General features: G+C 38.7%; 1 protein-coding gene and 1 non-coding gene across 5 annotated transcripts in view; both read right to left on the bottom strand.

The window, feature by feature from the left end:
* Positions 1 to 13,964: 13,964 nt before the first annotated feature.
* LOC129538796 (U6 spliceosomal RNA) lies at positions 13,965 to 14,071 on the bottom strand. The gene has a single exon (XR_008682332.2). It is a non-coding gene; the product is annotated as a U6 spliceosomal RNA (small nuclear RNA).
* A 6,740-nt stretch (positions 14,072 to 20,811) lies between these two features.
* Positions 20,812 to 23,336, bottom strand: part of CCDC141 (coiled-coil domain containing 141) — a 224,589-nt gene continuing 222,064 nt past the window's right edge. For all 4 annotated transcript variants that reach the window (XM_055397508.2, XM_055397507.2, XM_055397506.2 and 1 more), the window contains one exon: positions 20,812 to 22,753. In XM_055397508.2, the coding sequence (XP_055253483.2) occupies positions 22,486 to 22,753 (268 nt within the window). In that variant the 3' untranslated portion in view covers positions 20,812 to 22,485. The remainder of the gene's footprint in view (positions 22,754 to 23,336) is intronic.

Consider the following 23,336-nt stretch of genomic DNA (forward strand, 5'->3'; position numbering starts at 1 on the left):
ATTTCCAATATTCTGGGAGGTGGGTCTTGGAGGATCCTGCTGTGATTTATGTCAGAGAGTGTTTTGCCTACATTCTCCTCTAGGAGTTTTATAGAATCTGGTCTTACATTTAGCTCTCTAATCCATTTTGAGTTTATTTTGGTGTATGGTGTTAGGAAGTGTTCTAGTTTCATTCTTTTACAAGTGGCTGACCAGTTTTCCCAGCACCACTTGTTAAAGAGACTGTCTTTTCTCCATTGTACATTCTTGCCTCCTTTGTCAAAGATAAGGTGTCCATAGGTGTGTGGATTTATCTCTGGGCTTTCTATTTTGTTCCATTGATCTATATTTCTGTCCTTATGCCAGTACCATACTGTCTTGATGACTGTGGGTTTGTAGTAGAGCCTGAAGTCCGACAGGTTAATTCCTCCAGTTCCATTCTTCTTCAAGATTGCTTTGGCTACTCGAAGTTTTTTGTATTTCCATACAAATTGTGAGATTATTTGTTCTAGTTCTGTGAAAAATATCGTTGGTAGCTTGATAGGGATTGCATTGAATGTATAAATTACTTTGGGTAGTATACTCATTTTCACAATATTTATTCTTCCAACCCATGAACACAGTATATTCCTCCATCTATTAGTGTCCTCTTTGATTACTTTCACTAGTGTTTTATAGTTTTCTATGTACAAGTCTTTTGTTTCCTTAGGTAGATATATTCCTAAGTATTTAATTCTTTTCGTTGCAACAGTGAATGGAATAGTTTCCTTAATTTCTCTTTCTATTTTGTCATTATTAGTGTATAAGAATGCAAGGGATTTCCTTCCCCATTTTAGGGAAATTTTCAACTATTATCTCCTCACGTATTCTCTCATGGTCTTTCTTTTTGTCTTCTTCTTCTGGGACTCCTATGATTCGAATGTTGGGGCGTTTAATATTGTTCCATAGGTCTCTAATATTGTCCTCATTTTTTTAATTCCTTTTTCTATCTCTGTTTCATTTATTTCTACAATTCTATCTTCTAGCTCGCTTATCCTGTCTTCTGCCTCCATTATTCTACTGTTTGTTCCCTCGAGAGTGTTTCTGATCTCATCTATTGCATTATTCATTGTATATTGACTTTTTTATTTCCTCTAATTCCTTATTAAATATTTCTTGCATCTTCTCAATCCTTTTCTCCAGTTTATTTATCTGTAACTCCATTTTGCTTTCCAGATTTTGAATCATTTTCATAATTAAAATTTGAAATTCTTTATCGGGTAGGTTCCCTATATCTTCCTGTTTTGTTTGTGTTGGTGGGCATTTATCCTGTTCCTTTACTTGCTGGGTATTTCTCTGCCTCTTCATCTTGCTTATATTGCTGTGTTTGGGGTGGCCTTTCTGTCTTCTGGCAGTTTGGGGAGTTCTCTTTATTATGTAGTTACCTCGTTGTGTGTGGGGTTGGATGGGTGACTTGACAAGGTTCCCTGGTTAGGGAAGCTTGTGTCGATGTTCTGGTGGGTGTAGCTGGATTTCTTCTCTCTGGAGTGCAATGAAGTGACCAGTAATGAGTTTGAGATGTCAGTGGGTTTGGAGTGGCTTTGGGCAGCCTGTATACTGAAGCTCAGTGCTATTCTCCTGTGTTGCTGGATAGTTTGCATAGTATGTCTTTCACTTAAACTTGTTAACCCTTGGGTGGTGCCTGATTTCAGTGTATGTATGGAGGCCTTTAATGAGTACCTATCAATTAATGAAAAGGTTGGCTTGAAACTTAACATTCAGAAAACAAAGATCATGGCATCTGGTCCCATCACTTCATCGGAAATAGATGGAAAAACAGTGGAGACAGTGTCAGACTTTATTTTTATGGGCTCCAAAGTCACTGTGGATGCTGATTGCAGCCATGAAATTAAAAGACGCTGACTCCTTGTAAGGAAAGCTATGACCAACCTTCAGTTCAGTTCAGTCGCTCAGTTGTGTCCGACTCTTAGCGACCCCATGAACCACAGCACGCCAGGCCTCCCTATCCATCACCAACTCCAGGAGTTCACTCAAACTCATGTCCATCGAGTCGGTGATGCCATCCAGCCACCTCATTCTCCGTTGTCCCCGTCTCCTCCTATCCCCAATCACTCACAGCCATCAGAGTCTTTTCCAGTGAGTCAACTCGTCACATGAGGTGGCCAAAGTATTGGAGTCTCAGCCCTAGCATAAATCCTTCCAATGAACACCCAGGATTGATCTCCTTTAGAATGGACTGGTTGGATCTCCTTGAAGTCCAAGGGACTCTCAAGAGTCTTCTCCAACACCACAGTTCAAAAGCATCAATTCTTCAGCGATCAGCTTTCTTCACAGTCCAACTCTCACATCCATACATGACCACGGGAAAAACCATAGCCTTGACTAGACGGACCTTGGTTGGCAAAGTAATGTCTCTGCTTTTTACTATGCTATCTAGGCTGGTACTCCACAAAGGCGCAGACTTGGCTGGGCCTGCGTTTTGTGCCTTCCCTGGTTGGAGCAGCTCAGGTGACCAGGCATTTGGCGAGCACGGTCACTGCGACTTATTGCCTTCCCGGTCCCTGCCACTCAGTTTTCTGGGAGTACAACCGGCGCACTTTCTTAGGCGGATATCGACCGGCCCGAACCCAAGAAGTCTTGGTTAGCAAGGAAGCCGGCCTGCAGCTTGGCACGGGAAGCCTCTCTGGGGCTGTGGCTTCCCCTTCCGGTGCTGGCCGCCCTCCCTGCCTGTCCCAGCGGGGGCTGGGGGATGGGCTGCCCGCTGCCAGCTCCCTCTGCTCAGTCCTTTGTTCTGTGAGCGGGGCTGGCGGAGTCTTAGGTTGGGGCTTTTCGCAGGTTTTTTGCAGCCTTTTCGCCTTTTAGCTGCAGCATCTGCTTCTCTATCTTAAGTTCGCGCTCTCAGTTTACCCTGGGGCATCAAGCCCAGTTCTCCCTCTAAGCGCTACCGCCCGTGCCTCCCTGCCCAGCCCCCGCCTGCTAGTTGGGGGTGCGGGTGTCTGTGCCGCCTCTCTGCTGAGAGTTTCCTCTGGGCACTTAGTCTGTGGGTTTTAATTATTTATGTCTTTTGTCTCCCAGTTATGTGGCCCTCTGAGGTTCCACTTGCCAGTGTTTCCAGGTATTTGGAAACTTCTCTTTTTTGTTTTAAGCCTCCCTTCCCAGGACAGAGCTCCGTCCCTCCCTCTTTTGTCTCTCTTTTTATCTTTTATACTATTTCCTACCTCCTTTCGAAGACTATGGGCTGCTTTTCTGGGTGCCTGATGTCCTCTGCCAGTATTCAGAAGTTGTTTTGTGGGATTTTCTCAGTGTTCAAATGTTCTTTTGCTGATTTTGTGGGGGAGAAAGTAGTTGCCCCGTCCTATTCCTCCACCATCTTCCCATGCCACCGGTTTGTTTATTTTTAAAGTGTCACAACTGAAAAAGCTAATGCTTAAAACAATCACTCCATGTTATACCTAAGAACCACAATTTGATTAGGTTTCATTTTTTTAATCTCTTCAAAAATTAGTGGTTTTTTTTCTCTTCCTGCTGCATGCTCAGTTGCCAAGTGGTGTCTGACCCTTTGTGACCTCATTGACTATAGCCTGCCAGGCTCCTCTGTCCATGGGATTTCTCAGGCAAGGATACTGGAATGGGTTGCCATTTCCTTCTCCAGGGTATCTTCCTGACCCAGGTATTGAACCTGATTCTCCTGCTTAGAAGGCAGATTCTTTATAACTGAACCAATAGGAAAGCCCTTTTTCTTTTCTGAGCCATTTAAAAATTGACTTTTTTAGAAGAGAAGTTTTGGGTTTACAGAAATATTAAGAGGAAAGAATTGAGAGTCCCTATATACCCCCTTGCCATCCACATCTTGCCTTTCTGTTATATGTCTGTCACACTGATAAGCCAATTTTCCAGGCACTAGTGTGGAATCAAATCTCCTTCCTGGAGGTAGGCAGGTTCAACACTTTCTAGAGATGCTAGAATTTTGCCTAGTATTAAAAAATACAAAGATATTTGCAATTGCTGACAGAAGCCACACATGTACAACATTTTAAATTGTTCATTTTATAAACAACATCAATTTTCTTTTTACTGCAGTTTCTAATATCTAGCAACCACCAATAGGTTTCCTGAATGAAAAAACAAAAGAAAAAAAAACCCTATTAAAGTGACTTTATGTCAATACTCTTTACTATAGTCATCTTGTCAAATTCTGTCTTCTTCACATAGAAGGGTGAGAGAAGGAACGGACAAGAAACAAATTTTGTCTGACAAGCTACAAATTTTTATGCTTTATGGTGAATTTAAGGGTTTACAGATTAAAAAGTCACATCCTTAGAGACTATACTATAGGCACAGACTTAAACAGAATTATACTGATGACATTTAGAAGTGTGCATGTAAACTTTGATGGCAAATGGACACCCACTAACTTCTTTACCAAAAAATTATATTTTCCACTTTTTTTTCCCTCTCAAATCCCAGAGGACATGGGACTTTAATCTGATGAATTTTGTGGGCTTCTACTTGGCATATTTGATTGAACGTAATCATTATACTGGGAGTGGGGGTGATAACATTGGAAATTTCAGCTCTCGTAACAAATTTGTTAAACAAAAACGTTATTAATCTATTCAGGATGGTAGTAATCCACTTTAGAAACAAAAACTGATAAAAGAAAATGTGAAATAAAGATATACCAGAAAAATTATTGTGTGAAGGCCACATTAATTGCTGGATTTTATTTACTAAATTTTGCTAACAAAGCACCATCAGTTCAGTTCAGTTCAGTCGCTCAGTCGTGTCCGACTCATTGCAACCCCATGAATCACAGCACGCCAGGCCTCCCTGTCCATCACCAACTCCCGGAGTTCACTCAAACTCACGTCCATCGAGTTGGTGATGCCATCCAGCCATCTCATTCTCTGTCGTCCCCGTCTCCTCCCACCCCCAATCCTTCCCAGCATCAGAGTCTTTTCCAGTGAGTCAACTCATTGCATGAGGTGGCCAAAGTATTGGAGTTTCAGCGTTAGCATCAGTCCTTCCAATGAACACCCAGGATTGATCTCCTTTAGAATGGACTGGTTGGATCTCCTTGCAGTCCAAGGGACTCTCAAGAGTCTTCTGCAGTACCACAGTTCAAAAGCATCAGTTCTTTGGTGATCAGCTTTCTTCATAACTTTCACATCCATACATGACCATGGGAAAAACCATAGCCTTGACTAGACGGACCTTTGTTGGCAAAGTAATGTCCCTGCTTTTTAATATGCTATCTAGGTTGGCCATAACTTTCCTTCCAAGGAGTAAGCGTCTTTTAATTTCATGGCTGCAGTCAGCATCTGCAGTGATTTTGAAGCCCCCAAAAATAAAGTCTGCCACTGTTTCCACTGTTTCCCCATCTATTTCCCATGAAGTGATCATAGTTTGATCCTAACCTGTGCTTTAGAACAGTGGTTCCCAGCTGAGGATAATAGAATGCCAGGCATATTTGGCAACATTTGGAGACATTTTGGTTGTTACAACTGAGGGTGGGTGTGGTAATGGTGTCTAGTGTGTAGAAGCTGGGGATACTGCTGAACATTCTATGATGCACAAGACTGTCCCCACAACAAAGATGTATCTGGCCCCAAAGGTTAGTAATGCCAAGGTTGAGAAATTCAGCCTTAGAGGAATATGCCATGGAACCACATTCCCTTATCTTTGAGGAACTTTAGTAACAATATAGATATGCCATGGAACACTCTTCTTAAAACCCAAGAAAAACGCAGTTTCCAACAGAACATGTTCCAGTCAATGTACATATACTTTTTTAAGTTTTGTATTAAATTAAAAGACACAGTAGAATATATTTATTGCATCTGTTTATGAAGCATCTGCATAAGCATATTCACCAAGTAAAGCACACCAATGATACTCCCCCCCACCTTGTTCATGGGATACATAATAGGACATCAAGTCATGATTTACTACAGTTTATGTTCTATCACAGGGCAACTGATTAGAAATTGGAAGACATTTGTGTTTGAAAATATAGCTATTGCTCTTTCTACAGGCTCACTTTGAAAACTGGTGCTTCTGAAAGCCTAATGTGCTATTTTTTATTTTTCTTATTTGGCTCTGACTTGTGAGACTACGTGCCTGCTCCTCATTCTCCACCGTTTGCTCACACTTGTCACACTGGTGAATGAATGTGTATGTGTGTGTGTGTGTGTGTGTGTGTGGTCTTGTTTGTGATGGGGGGGTTGGGGTCGCAGACAATGCTCAGATAATTTCTCTATCAGGATTATCTTTGCTCTGAAAACCAGAATGTATAATTTCAAAAAATCAGATTTTCCTTTTAGATATGTACTCTTAACTAAACATATAATCTCTTCCTGTGAAACTTTAAAAATAAAATCATATCTGAACATGTTGAGCACGTGAAAATATTTATGTTCAGGCTTTAGTTCAATTTCTTTTAGCTTACATGATAGCTCAATTGATAAAGAATCCGCCTGCAATGCAGAAAACCCCAGTTCAATTCCTGGGTCAGGAAGATCCCCTGGAGAAGGGACAGGCTACCCACACCAGTATTCTTGGGCTTCCCTGTGACTCAGCTGGTAAAGAATCTGCCTGCAATGTGGGAGACCTGGGTTCCATCTCTGGGCTGGGAAGATCCCCAGAGAAAGGAAAGGTTTCCCATTCCAGTATTCTGGCCTGGAGAATTCCATGGACTCAGTCCATGGGATCACAGAGTTGGATATGACTGATTGACTTTCACTTTCACTTAGTTCAATTTAGAATAAAATTATGAAATGTTCTGGTTTAATTACTCTAAATGCAATAAAAAGATATTGTTTAAAAAAATGACTGTAACAGAGTTGCCTCACCCTTAGAATGAGAGCTAAAGTAGATCAAAGTGAAATCAAATGACACATTAAAAAAATACATGAACCATTTAGAAGAAAACATTAGATATATATAAAGTGTGAAATAAAAGTCACTCAGTCACGTCTGACTTTTTGTGACCCCATGGACTGTATGGTCCATGGAATTCTCTAGGCCAGAATACTGGAGTGGGTAGCCTTTCCCTTCTTCAGGGGATCTTCTCTACCCAGGGATCAAACTCAGGTCTCCCGCATTGCAGACAGATTCTTTACAAGCTGAGCCACAAAGGAAGCCCAAGAATATTGGAGTGGGTAGCCTCTCCCTTCTCCAGCAGATCTTCCCGACCCAGAATTGAACCGAGATCTCCTTCATTGCAGGCAGATTCTTTACCAACTATCAGGGAAGCCAAGCTTATTTCAAAAGAGATAATAGAAAAATAATTTGATTCATTTCAATATAATAAAAGCCAAAATTTTGTAACTGCCTGAAACTGACACGGACCTTGCCTGAAACTGACACGGACCTTTCTTTGAAAGCAGGTATTGTGTGGGTGGACATACTGATAACCCTGTTTTGAGTGCTACAATCTTCTGAGGTTTCCTATCTATGAAGGTCAAGATTCCACATGCTAAACATGTCCAAATGACTTTTTATGTTCTATTATGCTACTATTTGATTTCATATTCACTCCATACAAAGATGATGGCCAACTAAGTTTGCCTTTTTCCAGAAAATTGACAACATGTATGCCAATTAACTTTCTCTACTCTAATGTAGGGATAATTTGTCAATAGTTACTATATGCTATATTCTCAATTATTTTATCATTCAACTGAGTCATAGATTGCTAATAGCATTTCTGCATTAGAGGGCATTGAGTCTGGGACTTATAGGGACTGAATAGGACCCTGACTGCTTTTTCATTGTGTTTTAAACTGACTCTATTTGGAGTCTTACTATATTTTCTTTTCTTCTCTGTTGAATAAAGAGAATATTTTATGACTTCCAAGTGTATACTATTCCCAGCAAAGAAAGTTCTTATTTGCCTTCTGCCTCCCAGAAAATTTTTCTTGAAATTTTATTCTAAAACTTGGCTGGCCTCTCGATCATTTGGCCCCCACCTATCAAGTACTTGGTAATATCATCTGTCTGTTCTAATGAGAAAACCAAGGATGCACTTGTGTGTTTAATACACCTTAGAGATCAGTGAGAGCTGGAAGCACTTTTAGAGATGGTTTAATTTATACCATCATTATTCACAGGCAAAGAACATGAGGGACAGAGATTTTTAGTTGCCTAAATCCTCAGAGCTCTTCTGTAGCAGAGCTAGGATTAGAATTTAGGTCTTTGGCACTTCAAAGCAGTAACATTTGAGTGGAGTAATTCAGAACAGCCCATATCTTTAAAACAAGCGCTCATTTCTATTTCTATCTGAATGCAAGATGATTAAAACAGGCTCAAATGCATGCTATATTTTACAAAATCAGTGTTCCACTATTTTAATAAGCACTATTCAAGGATTTCAATTAACTTGTTAAGAAGATACATGACAACCTCAACAAAAAACATATGTTTATCAAATTAAAAAAAGATTCTGATGCCTCTAGGTTCCTCAGAGCAACATCAAAAGATGGGCTGAATATTATCTCATCTACCTTATCTACATGAGTTTTATCATCTACTTTTATCTCATCTAGTATTTCTACATATCTAATCTAGAATTTCATACTGTTCATACTGTTCATGGGGTTCTCAAGGCAAGAATACTGAAGTGGTTTGCCATTCCCTTCTCCAGTGGACCACATTTTGTCAGACCTCTCCACCATGACCAGTCCATCTTGGGTGCCCCTACAGGGCATGGCTCATAGTTTCATTGAGTTAGACAAAGCTGTGGTCCAAGTGATTAGATTGGTTAGTTTTCTGTGATAGTGGATTTCAGTCTGTCTGCCCTCTGATGGAGAATGATAAGATGCTTATAGAAGCTTCCTGGTGGGACAGACTGACTGAGGGGGAAATTGGGTCTTGTTTGATTGGCAGGGCCATGCTCAGTTCAGTTCAGTTCAGTCTTTCAGTCCTGTCTGACTCTTTGCCACCCCATGAATCGCAGCACACCAGGCCTCCCTGTCCACCCAAACCCATGTCCATTGAGTTGGTGATGCCACCCACCCATCTTATCCTCTGTCATCCCCTTCTCCTCCTGCCCCCAATCCTTCACAGCATTAGGGTCTTTTCCAAAGAGTCAGCTTTTCGCATCAGGTGGCCAAAGTATTGGAGTTTCAGCTTCAACATCAGTCCTTCCAATGAACACCCAGGACTGATCTCCTTTAGGATGAACTGGTTGGATCTCCTTGCAGTCCAAGGGACTCTCAAGAATCTTCTCCAGCACCACAGTTCAAAAGCATCAGTTCTTTGGTGCTCAGCTTTCTTTATAGTCCAACTCTCACATGTATACATGACCACTGGAAAAACCACAGCCTTGACTAGACAGACCTTTGTTGGCAAAGTAATGTCTCTGCTTTTTAATGTGCTGTCTAGGTTGGTCATAACTTTCCTTTCAAGGAGTAAGCATCTTTTAATTTCATGGCTGCAGTCACCATCTGCAGTGATTTTGGAGCCCAGGAAAATAAAGTCAGCCACTGCTTCCACTGTTTCCCCATCTATTTCCCCTGAAGTAATAGGACCAGCTGCCATGATCTTAGTTTTCTGAATGTTGAGCTTTAAGTCAACCTTTTCACTCTCCTCTTTCACTTTCATCTAGAGGCTCTTTAGTTCTTCTTCACTTTCTGTCATAAGGTGGTGTCATCTGCATATCTGAAGTTATTGATATTCCTCCCGGCAATCTTGATTCCAGCTTGTGCTTCATCCAGGCCAGCATTTCTCATGATGTACTCTGCATATAAGTTAAATAAGCAAGGTGACAATATGAAACCTTGATGTACTCCTTTTCCTATTTGAACCAGTCTGTTGTTCCATGTCCAGTTCTAACTGCTGCTTCCTGACCTGCATACAGGTTTCTCAAGAGGCAGGTCAGGTGGTCTGGTATGCCCATCTCTTTCAGAATTTTCCACAGTTTCTTGTGATCCACACAGTCAAAGGCTTTGGCATTGTCAATAAAGCAGAAATAGATGTTTTTCTGGAACTCTCTTGCTTTTTTGATGATCCAGTGGATGTTGGCAATTTGATCTCTGGTTCCTTTGCCTTTTCTAAATCCAGATTGAACATCTGGAAGTTCACGATTCACATATTGCTGAAGCCTGGCTTGGAGAATTTTGAGCACTACTTTGCTAGCGTGTGAGATGAGTGCAATTGTGCGGTAGTTTGAGCATTCTTTGGCATCACCTTTCTTAGGGATTGGAAAGAAAACTGACGTTTTCCAGTCCTGCGGCCACTGCTGAGTTTTCCAATTTGCTGGCATATTTACTGCAGCACTTTCACAGTATCATCATTTAGGATTTGAAATAGCTCAACTAGAATTCCATAACCTCCTCTAGCTTAGTTTACAGTGATGCTTTCTAAGGCCCACTTGACTTCACATTCCAGGATGTCTGGCTCTAGGTGAGTGATCACACCATCATGATTATTTGGGTCATGAAGAACTTTTTTGCATAGTTCTTCTGTGTATTCTTGCCACCTCTTCTTAACATTCTGCTTCTCTTAGGTCCCTACCATTTCTGTCCTTTATTGAGCCCATCTTTGCATGAAATGTTCCCTCGGTATCTCTAATTTTCTTGAAGAGATCTCTAGTCTTTCCCATTCTATTGTTTTCCTCTATTTCTTTGCACTGATCACTGAGGAAGGCTTTCTTATCTCTCCTTGCTATTCTTTGGAATTCTGCATTCAAATGGGTAAGTCTATAGCTAGGCTGTAAAAGACACACCAGATAAAATCAAGTGATGACTATGCTAACTTATTCTTTAAGATTCTCCTCCTACTTTATGTTAACTCTTCAGTTAAAAAGAATTGAATATGAAGGGGAGGGGCTGCCAAGTGTGAACACACAACGTAGAAATACTCCTCTTTTCTACCCATCTGTAAGTTTGCAGGTTGGCTCAAAGAGGCTAAGACTTTGATGTTTATATGACAGGGTCTGTGTGCTATACTGGAGGAGTTTTTCCCGAAGATAGCCCATGAGTCTCAGGGTTAGTTCAGTTCTGATGCAACGGTCATATGGAAAGAGATGAGGGTGCCTGGGATGACTTTCTACACCAACTCTATAAGATTTTCAGAAGACACTTGTTACGAATATAGACACAATTAGATGCATTTGTATGCAAGTTTGTAGATATATATGGATAGGTATTCACATGTACATTTGTGTGTGGTCATGTATGGATGTAAGAGTTGGACTGTGAAGAAAGCTGATCGCTGAAGAATTGATGCTTTTGAACTGTGGTGCTGGAGAATACTCTTGAGAGTCCCTTGGACTGCAAGGAGATCCAACCAGTCCATTCTAAAGGAGATCAATCCTGGGTGTTCATTGGAAGGACTGATGCTAAAGCTGAAACTCCAATACTTTGGCCACCTCATGCAACGAGTTGACTCACTGGAAAAGACTCTGATGCTGGGAAGGATTGGGGGCAGGAGGAGACGGGGACGACAGAGAATGAGATGGCTGGATGGCATCACCGACTCGATGGACATGAGTTTGAGTGAACTCCGGGAGTTGGTGATGGACAGGGAGGCCTGGCGTGCTGTGATTCATGGGGTTGCAAAGAGTCGGACATGACTGAGCAACTGAACTGAACTGAACTCCAAAACAGAAGAAAGGAGGAAGATACAATTTTTTTCCCAACCAACATCACAGAGAAGAACATTAATATATAATCACAACTGAGTTTGCATCTCTTTCAGTTTTCCATCCTCCATTCCATCTGTCATTTCACCATATTGTTATAGCTATTATTTGACATCTTGTCTTAATAATCTCATCTATCAATAAATAGACAATATCTCCTTAGACAATACTTCCTGTTTGTGTCTAACATGGAATTCAATTTCCATGAACTTCACAGTTCTGTGAACCCGAAAAATATTTAATATGACCATTGGGTTAAATTATCTAAGCCATATATAATCAGTTATTTAGTGATAGGCAAAGAAATTCTTTATATCATATCTTCTAAACTTTTTCCCATTAAGTTAATGACATGGTGAGAAAATATAGGAGAAATGAATTCAATAGCTAGTTCCTTTCTCATGGCAAAAGACTATACCATAGAAACAAGTATATTTGACTTTAGAAAACTGTCTTCATTTAATTTGGTCACTGCCCTGTTACAAACAGATCACTATTCTGCAATGGAATATTAAATAGGAGTATATTACCTATCAAATATTAAATACAATGAAAATTTTCTCTCTTAATTTAGAGCAACTGCATTCCTTAAAAGCCTATAAATCAATATTCATATGATAGTAAATATCCCCTACCTGCAAAAGGTGAATGAGAAAATCATATTAAATTTATTACCTTCACAAGAATTTAATGTTAAATTACATTTCAAAGAACTCCTAGTGGAGCTGAGAAACAGGCAAGTAAATTCTATACTGTTTCCAAGTACTTAGTAGACATAATATACATTTCATTATCTGCATGTGTAAACCATTAGGGATAAAAAAGATATGAACACACAAAACATTTGTTCCTGCAGTAATGATACACGCTTTAATAACCTTGAGGAATAAACTAAAAAAATCCATCTTTAAGAACTCACATTCAGTACTTTATATAGAAGACACAAATATAATAGACAATGGATTTAAAAAAACCTGCTGCTTCTCAAGCATGACTTATGATATTGTTATTACATTTAAATAAAAGTAACTTCTAAGTTCTATTTAGAAGTAAGTCTCTGTATTGCTATCTAGGAGGAATTTAAATGGATTTATATTTGGAGTTCATATGTTTGTATATAAATCTGAAGAATATTTCTCCTTGTTTATCAGTCATCTGGGAACTGTGTTTGGAAACATTGGTTTTTCATCATATATTTAAAAAACTGCAGTTGTGCTGAGTATTTCTGGTTGTATCATGCACATACATATAACTTCCCTGGTGGCTCACATGGTAAAGCATCTGACTACAGTGCGGGAGACCCAGGTTCAATCCCTGGGTTGGGAAGATCCTCTGGAGAAGGGAATGGCAGCCCACTCCAGTATTCTCGCCTGGAAAACCCCATGGACAGAGGAGCATGGTGGGCTACAGTCCATGGGTCCTTAATAGATACAATAAATGTACATAAATATAGGTCTGTATTACACAACCATTAAAATAAGAAATGCCTATTTTAACTCTTGGTCATCAGTTCCTCATGGCACTGGTTCCACTAACAAGAGGTGTTTTCCTAACCTGGTTATATCATACATCACCTGGGAATTTAGCATATTACCTAATTCATGTGAATAAGAACACACACCAAAACTCTTGAAAAGGATTTTATTACTTCACAATGACATTAGTGACATGTGACACACTGAGCTACAAAACTGTGATTAAGCCAACTAATAATTTCTTATATTTAAAGAAAACATATATATTTTCCTAATTATGAAGTTCTCTGTGAGGTGGTACCATCCCTCTAACTCAATGAATTTTTGCCTATGATGGTTTAGAGTCAGAGCACAGAAAAATGGGACTCATGTGTCAAGAAAACCAGCCCGTAACCTTAGACTGTTGTCATGACTTGAACATGTACATTCTGTGATGCCTGGGTCATTGTTCATGATTTGTGATCCATTTTTAACTGTAATAGTAAATCAATATGTGTGCAATTACATAATATGCTGCCATAGATTTAAACAAAAACTGAGTGGTTTGCTTGCATATCCATTTGTAAGTCCTGAGTAGACACATAACAGTGCTTCACTGTTTTTAATATGATTAAATTTATAAAGAATTTGATAAAATACAGTTTAACAATTGGCCTTTGTGGTACATCAGTAAATTTTCTTTTAAGTGATAAGGTATAATACCAACTGTATTTTTAAAAATTTATTTGTTTTAATTGGATGTTAATTATTTTACAATATTGTAGTGGTTTTTGCCATACATTGACATGAATCATCCATGGGTGTACATGTATCCCCATTCTGAATCCCCCTCCCACCTCACTCTCCATCCAACTCCTCAGAGTCATAAAGATATGGAGGGCTTCACGAATTTGCCTGTCATCCTTGCGCAGGGGCCATGCTGATCTTCTCTGTATCTTTACAATTTTACTATATGTGCTGCCGAAGCGAGCACCCAAATGTATTTTTAGACAAGTGATATATATGACCAAAAATTACCTTCAAGAACATAGAAATGAAGAAAGCACTTATAGTTACCATCGAGAAAATACAAAATGATTGGTTGTGTTGAAGTTTTCAGTTAGATGTAGGTGCCAAAGTAGTCAGTTGTATTCCATCTTTTTATTAATTGACCAAGATGTGACACTATGAAACTCATTACTTTTTAAAGTATAATATAATGGCTGACATATTTTAGCTCCAATTTCTATCAAGAATTCTTAGAAACATGCTATCATGAGTCCATCCTTGCTGATAGGAAAAGCACTTATCCAGGCAGGGGTAATACATTCACTCTTGCAGTGCAGCAGAGTACCAACTGATAAATCATCCACTCTGGGATTTGATGTCGGAGGTTAAAAGGACTGCTTTTGTTCTAATATTAGTATGTTATCGTTGGAGAAAGCTCAGCTCTACAACAGTATAATTACAATGTCTATTTTTCTTTCTCTGATAATGACAATGGCAGAAAATGATAAAGTTTGATATATGTTCTACATCAAATATTCCCTTGTTCTATTGATCACTGCCTACTTCAAATAATTTACCTCTCTCAAAACCCCCCAAAGTAATGCCGGAAGCTGCAAGAAAAATAAAGTGTGAGATGTTGCAACTAGATTTTGAGTATCCATGATGTCTGTAATTAATTTTTGGAAAAGAGACAAGTTCAGATTGCCCACATTTTGTCTTGATCTCTAAAGATGTCTGATTCAATGTGATTCATTTATTGTCAATTCCTTGCCTTTCTCCTGGATACCATTGGTGCAGGCCTTCTGCACAATGGTTTTGGTAAACTTGCTATATTCATTTAATATTTACTCAAAATCATATTCTCTATAAACAAAAACATACTATTTCTTCTTTTTCAATCTATAGAACTTCTATTTTCTTTTCTTGTCTTATTTACTAGGTAGGACTTCCAGTATAATATTGGATGAGAGTTGTGAGAGAGGACGTTCTTATCTTCTTCCCAGTCTTGTGCAGGGGGAGGAGTTTCTCACCATTAAATATGATGTTACATGTTTTTTGTAGATGTTCTTTATCGAGTTGAGGAAATTTCTTCTGTCACTAGTTTTCTTAAGAATATTTTTTAATTATAAACATGTATTAAATTTTCTCCAATGTTATTCCTGAAGCAATTGATATAAACATATGAGTTTTCTTTTCTTGCCAGTAGATGTGGTGGATTATACTGATTGATTTTTGAGTATTGGATCAGCTTTGTATATCTGGGGAAAAATTACCATTGTATGTGAAAGTTTATTTATTCACTGTTGGATTCACTTTGTTAGTACTGTGTTGAGAATTTTGGTGTTTATGTTTACGAGTAATATTGGTTTGTAGCTTTCTGTTAAAACATTGGTCTGGTTTTAGTACACTGTGGTGTACTTAGGGGACTGTGTTCATTTGGAGGATGAATAGTTACTGGCTGACTGAAATATATCAAGGTGATCCCCAGGTCAAGAAGGGAACGGAGGCCTTCCTGAGAGCATTAGTTGTGGATTGAGTGCTCACCCTGACACTTCAACCAATACAGTTACTCTAATTCAGTAACTAAAAACATCATGCAGACACATTTTACTGGGGCCTCTAACTTCCTCTCAAGGAGGTCCCCACATAAATTTCCTAGATCCATAGGACATTCATACTGAGAGGGAGGGTGAAATCCAAAGCTTAGTTTTCTCATCCTGATGTTCGGTTTCTTCTCCCCTCTGGTCCTCTAATTCCCCACACTTAGTGGAACAGCAGATAAGGTACCCACACACCCATTTCCTCACAAGAATGTGTTGAGGGTTTTTCTTTTTTTTTTGGTGGGGGAAATGTTCTTATTTAATCTGAGAACCCAGACCAGGATGTGATGAGAAATTCTAATACTCCTTTAAAATGAACAGAAATGAATAAATGCACATTTAAAAGGCATCTTTGAGAGCTGCATTACCTTGCATCAAAAGTAGGCCTTTAAGGGTCAGTATGGCAAAGGCTGCTAGAAAAGACCCTTTGGAGCAGATGGGCATTTAGCTTTTCTGATCCTGCCAGGTACCTGGTTTCCTACTTTGCACTTCCAGCTGCCCTGCTTGCCAACAGCCTGTGTGTATGGAGGTCTGCATAATATTTGCTACAAAGAAAGGTAGCCTTCTGCCTTTATTAGAATAATAAGAGTTAGAGATTATTTGCCATTGGATAAACTTCCTTTTTATTTGATCTTTTGAATTTTTATCTTCAAAAAATTTCATTATATGATATTTTAATGCTAATATAAGAAAATACCATTTTGTAATTGTTTGAATCAAAAAAGTTTTTGGGAAATAACAGTTGTTGAATGACAAAGGGAAAAGATTGTTTCATTAGCCAGTTTTGGAGCTATTATTTTACAAGTATTGATATTTAAGTGGGTTCTAAATGGGAAAAGAGCCATAGCAGGAAGCCATCAGAATTCAAACTGAAAACTTCCAATTATGTACTTATTATTTTAGTTTAAAAAAAATCATCAATTTTTCCAGCTACACCTCTGGTTAAAATATGTTTTAATTTCACCGGATTTTTATTGTGCTAACTGGAAATATATGCACACAAACATCCATATCTATACAATTTTTTCTGTTCCCTTGTCCTTTGAGGAGGATAGGGTATTAATTTTATGGCATTAAAAAAGAGGATCCAAAAAATTGGATTTGCCAAGTCTTGGCTTAAACAAATGAAATTTCTGTTGAACAGAAGGTAGAGCTCTCCTGCCAAACACTCAAACTCCAGAATCAAAGACTTGGTCATCTGGAAGAGTGTCATGCATCCAACTTCCACCCCCAATGCTTGGGTGGTTTGTTATGTTATATAAACTCTCACCCACACAAGGAATAGCGGTGTGGAGATTCTTGGGGAAAAGCCAAATTCAGCAGCTTTGTGCTTTCCGTAGTGAGGCTGAATTCATACACAGCTGATAACATTCAAATCTCATCTCGTGAGAAGAGAGTGGATAAAATGAATTACTGTTGCTTTGAGAAGGACACTTTCATTTAGGGAATGCAAATCTTTTGACTCTTTGATGCAGCTCAAGATTCTGCTTATTATAAATGGAAAACAGTCTGTCATGCTTTGGCATTTGCATTGACACACACAATATCAGAGTGTAGTAGGAGGAGATATTTTATTTTGTTTCAGCTAACTTATTTCATGGACACACTTAAAATACTGTACCTACCACAGGAATGTTAAAAGCTTCAGATGGCAATTTCTAGGAAGGAATGGTCATGAATAAATATCGTGGAACAAGATGCAGTATTTTTTTCCTTCCTTCATTTGGAATTCAAATAATTTAAATTTTTGCATTTGGCTTTTTTTTTAGATTTACATTTATGAATGAAATGTCAGTTTTAAATTAGATCTGTTCACAATCATATTATTGAGCCCCAGCCACAATAAAATACTGATAATTTGTGCAGTGTTGTTAAGATGTACATAAATCCTGGTTTTGGCAATTTGGACTTGAGAGGTGAGACACCCACTTCTTCACTTACACCTAGTGATGATTTACGCCTGATTATATCTGCTTTGGGCTTCCCTAGTGGCTCTGAGGATGAAGCGTCTACCAGCAATATGAGAGACTTGGGTTCAATCCCCGGGTCGGGATCATGCTCTGGAAAAGGAAATGGCATCCTATTCCAGGACTCTTGCCTGGAAAATTCCATGGACTGAGGAGCCTGCCTGGCCAAAGGCCATTGGAAAACAAAGCATTGCCAGCAAAGTTCCTTCTAGTCAAAGCTGTTTTTCCAGTAGTCATGTATGGATGTGAGAGTTGGACTATAAAGAAAACTGAGCACTGAAGAATTGATGCTTTTGAACTGTGGTGTTGGAGAAGACTCTTGAGAGTCCCTTGGAGAGCAAGGAGATCCAACCAATCAATCCTGAAGGAAATCAGTCCTGAGTATTCATTGGAAGGACTGATGCTAAAGCTGAAACTCCAATACTTTGGCCACCTGATGTGAAGAACTGACTCATTGGAAGGGACCCTGATTCTGGGAAAGAGTGAAAGCAGGAGAAGGGGATGACAGAGGATGAGATGGTTGACTGGCATCCCCAACTCGATGGACATGAGTTTGAGTAAGCTCCAGGAGTTGGTGATGGACAGGGAAACCTGGCATTGCTGCAGTCCATGGGGTCGAAAGGAGTTAGACATGACTGAGCGACTGAACTGATACCTACTTTAAAATGCTGGGAAAATGATCCTGGATTTTGACTTTCATCTCTTCAATATTATTTTGACTACTAGAGCCATCACAGATTTTTAAGTTTAAAGTTTCAGTTTGGGTGCAGTCTAGATGATCTGAAGCTGTGCTGTGCTTAGTCGCTCTGTCAAGTCCAACTGTTTGCAACCCTATGGACAATAGCCCACCAGACTCCTCTGTCCATGGAAATCTCCAGGCAAGAATATTGGAGTGGGTTGCCATGCCCTCCTCCAAGGGATCTTCCCAACCCAGGGATAATAGAGCCCAAGTCTCCACATTGCAGGCAGATTCTTTACTGTCTGAACCACCAGTGAAGCCCAAGAATACTGGAGTGGGTAAGTATCCCTTCTCCAGGGCATCTTCCTGACCCAGGAATCAAACCAGGGTCTCCTGCATTGCAGGCAGATTCCTTACCAGCTGAGCTACCAGAAAAGCCCGATGATCTGAAGGGTTCTCTCTTAAGTTTCATAGGTTAGGTGAGAGTGTTTTATGTATACCTCACAGTTAGAATCTGATTCTAAGTGGTTAATTTCCATAACAGGAAATAATAATCAGGCAAACAAATAACATCTTTGTCTTTTTACATTCTCCCATCCATCTCTCCAAAAGAAAAAGGAAAAACAAGCTAGGCTTATTTTTTCTTACCTCTGACAACAATTCAAAAAATATTGAGTGTGACTGTGCTTTAGGTGCTGAGAACATGATGATGAACAGGGCTGTCACAGACCCTGCTGATAAGCATCTTTCACCCTAGCCAGGAGACAGATGCTCACGCATGCAATTCCGATGCACTATTAAGGGACATGACAAGGGCAGCTTGGATGATGACAGGGCACATGACAGGAACATCTATACTGGACTTGATGGGTCGGAAGGCTTCCTGGGGAGGTTGTGTCTCAAAAGGGCCTGGAAGGATAATCAGGAATTAAGCCACATGAAGTTGGGTGGGCCACAGTAGGCAGTTCTGGGAAGGAGGACTGAAGAGAAGTAAGAGCATGATAGGGTACAACTTGAAGTTAGGTATCACTTGATGTTGATCAGAAGAGATGGAACAGAAGCTAGGAATGGAAACATAGGTACTGAAGGGCTTTGTGTGATACTTGAAGAAATTTAAACTTGAATGAAGTGGTTAGGAAGTTCTTGCAATAATTTATTTTAAGCCTGTATCTTGGTTTTAAGTGATGGTTAGCATTATTGAATGAATCAGCTAAACGTTCCTGCTTCTTTTTCCAAATGTTTTAGATATAGAATATGCAAAGATTCAAATATGAGGATTCCTATGGTAAATTTGTCCTGGAATTGAATGTAAAAAAATAACAAAACTTTACCATCAAATGTTTATACATTCTTTTGTTTGGAAATAAAAACAGGAAAAAATGGTTTTGCCTTATCAGAAGCTCAAAACACATTTTGTGTTGCATCACTTCAAGGTATCAAGGTTCTTTAAAATATTTTGTCATTTTCATTTTATTATTGAAAAGTGTTTTGATATTGCTAACTGTCCAGAATTTAGAAGTAAACAGGTATAAATCATATATATATATATCTCAAAATAGAAACATCATGTCCATTTACTAAGCTTTTCTTAACTTTTAACCAATAATTTTGGTTCATACTTTCATAAGGGGAATTTTTCATCAAGACAAAAATTTTAACCCAAAGAACAATCACACTTAAGTATTTGAAATTAAAATACAGCCTGAAGAATAACTGAATAGCAAGCTATTCTTCACTGCTGTGAGGATTACCTAGGTCGCGAGTAACCTGGAAAAATATGTAGGTAGTTAAGTGGGAACATAGGTAAATATTAATAAAGAGATGGATGGATGGATGAATAGATGATAGATAAAAAGACAGACACACAGCTACTGGAACTATAACATGACTATCAGCATAATGCTCTATTTCAACGTTTGAGCTCTATGTATATATGTATAAAAACATGTGAGAGATATATATATGTATAAACCTTATATATATATAGATATACCTTATGTTTGATATATATATAAATCAAATATATCAGGGAATTTATATGCCTTATTTGGTCACACACCATGGGTATATGTATATCCCATTCTGCTCCTTAAAGCATTAGCAATAACTAGCATGCAACAGGTAAAGCAAACCAGTAATTCCCAGGTCCTTACAACCTCAAACCAAAATTTCAACTAAGGTGGCATTAATCAGTTTTTCTGGGTCTCTCTGATGTACACGTTATTAAACTTTTGTTTGATTTTCCTCTATTAAAAAAATTCAACCAAACTGACAAAATGGGATGGGAGATCCCATTAAATTAACAAGATAGAGATAGAGTAAGATAAGAATTTGTTACCTGGGTCTGCCAGCCCTCTTTGGACATAAGTAGGTTTTACTCTTTAGCTTCAAATGAGAATAGCAATTTGGCGAGATATTCACAATACTTTAAACTGGACAAAAAGGATAAATGAATTAAGAGACTATGAATTCCCTGGGATGCTACATAAATAAGTTTTTAATAGGTTTCTGTCAAAATTTTTAAGAAAATTAAGAGATTAAATTTTTTAATTAAACTGAATACACAGCACAAGAAAATATATGCCACACATATAATTTTACTTAGCCACACATTTCACATCTTCAGATAACATCCAGTAACTTTTTAATATCAACTAGAATATATTAAATTTAAATATTTTTATTTGAAGACAGTCTTTACAGCAACATAATTAATTCCTCTCCTCCATCAAAAATCTATAATGAATATTCTTTCAACTATAGACTTTACCCTAACATGATGACACTACATTTAAAATCTAAAAACAAATGCTTCTGTTATACATGCTTATTTTTTTTAAATGAACTAAAATGATGATCCTCTTTTCTGAATAATGTGCTTCAGAAAGGCATTCTTCAATATTACAGGGATAATTATAAGAAAAGGATAGACTTCATCTTATGTCATCCTATTATATATTTTTTCTCTCTGAGATCATACTAAATATATCCCCCTGAGTTTAATTTCAAATCTTTGAAAAAGAGATAGTCTTAAGAAACTGGGAAAGATTTAAGTTTCAATTCAGAAAACATTGTTTTCCTACATGGAAACAGTTTGAAATCACATACTAACTCCATTCTTTTAATTTTTAATATTCTAAAGAAACAATATCTGAAGGAGAAATAGTGGCCAGGAGGCAGTGTGATGACAAATTACATTAAAGAATATAATTACCCTTGGCCTTCATAGAGTACTTCCCATTTCCAGATCTTTACAAGACATGAAATTAAAACCATCAATTGCCCAAGAGGTAGACTATGAACCCATTTCCAAACGGGAAAATGAGCACTGAGATGACTTATCACTATAATGGCTGTAAAAATGGTTAGCAGCAGGACAAGACTAGAAGCAAGAGGAGCTGGTTACAATTGTATACACATGGCAGCCCAAAATACGTCAGTAGAAGGACAGGAGTACTGTTGGTCCACCTATGCAGCTATGCTCCACCTTGCTCTGTGACACACACAGCTGATGGAAGTTTCAATCTCCATTTAAAGCTGACGGCACATCTATTCTCCAATGTCAAACACATGAGATCTACAGGAGGAATGACTATTTGCAGTGCCATCCTCAGACTCAGGAATGTAGGCTACATTGAAACTACATAGAACATATTTCAATAAATGGGATCAAGACAGGAAAAGCAAAATTGATCTTGTGCAATAATGAAAGTTACAATTTTAGCTCAACGTTTCTACTCTTATTCTACAAAGAGATGTTTATGAGTACAATTAAAAACATTATGAAACAACTGGATTTGAAATAAAACTCACATCTGCATGTCTTTGTAAGCCTTGGTCTGCATGCTCTTAAATTAGGAGGGAATAAAGATAGTATAATTTGACTGGGTTTTGTACTGAACACATCTCTTTCTAGAATTGAAAGATGTATCCTGATTCACTGCTAATGATTTGCCAAGCTCTTCAAATACATTAAAGCACTAAAGAAAATTTGATTATTTCACAGAGCTGTGGCATTAGCCAAAAAAGCAATATGGCTAGACTGGAAGTACACTTGGTGGGGGACGCTAAATGGGAGATGCAGGAAAATAAACAGCTGTATTGCTGTCCTTTAGGCTCATGAGAATGACATCCATGGGTGCCAACCCTGCACTTACTGTGTGAGTAGCCAGTACATTAGGGACACGGTAACATAGATGACACACAGCATGATCCAGTTTATCCTTGTGATGGGCGGCTTGCGGTTACCTGTCACGTGGAGGATGACACTGGAAGAGAGAATGCCACTAGGGTTTTGGGCCCGCGCCACATAGAGGCCTGCATCTGCCTTGCATACCTTCGGAATGAACACCAAGTGTCTTGTCTCCTTGTGTAAAACCTGCAAGTGCCCATCTGCAGACAATTTCTGGCCCTTCTTGTACCTGAAGCAGAGAGTCAATTTTTAAAGTCAGGATCATGGTTTATTCACATCATTTCCAAGTTCTAATAAGCACTGCAATTGGGCCCATTGCTACTGCAATATTTTCTAGCATTAGCAGGAACTCTGCAGCAAACACAAACCCAGTGGGGCGGTTTATCTTTCAAGCAGTGGTTGACAACTGGTGGCCAAGGAAGTATTTGATGGACTCAGACTGTGTTTTTTAAACACTGAATTTTTTGACATTCAACAATTAGAATATTGCATATGAAAATTCAGATATTCAACTCCTCCTAACAAAATCAGGCCATCTGGTCACACTGGCCACCATTTTCTCATGGCAACAATTACCCCAAGTGGGAAATGGCACCTTCCATTTGACCTGTGTCATTCTTTTAGCTGCTATGAAACAGCAGCTTGTGACTTCTTAGAGTTTACTGAAGCAACTCTTCCCCATTGGACTCATCCTTCAAGATCCCTGGAGAATACCAATGTGCCACTTTAGAAGAAGGTATAGATATAGCACTTGCTGGCACGATGAGCTCATTTAATTTTTGTGAATTAATTTCATTAGAAGAAAATGATTT

The sequence above is a fragment of the Moschus berezovskii genome, chromosome 2 (assembly GCF_049115385.1).
Source record: "Moschus berezovskii isolate FMDL1 chromosome 2, NW_MosBer_1.0, whole genome shotgun sequence".
Lineage (NCBI taxonomy): Eukaryota > Metazoa > Chordata > Mammalia > Artiodactyla > Moschidae > Moschus > Moschus berezovskii.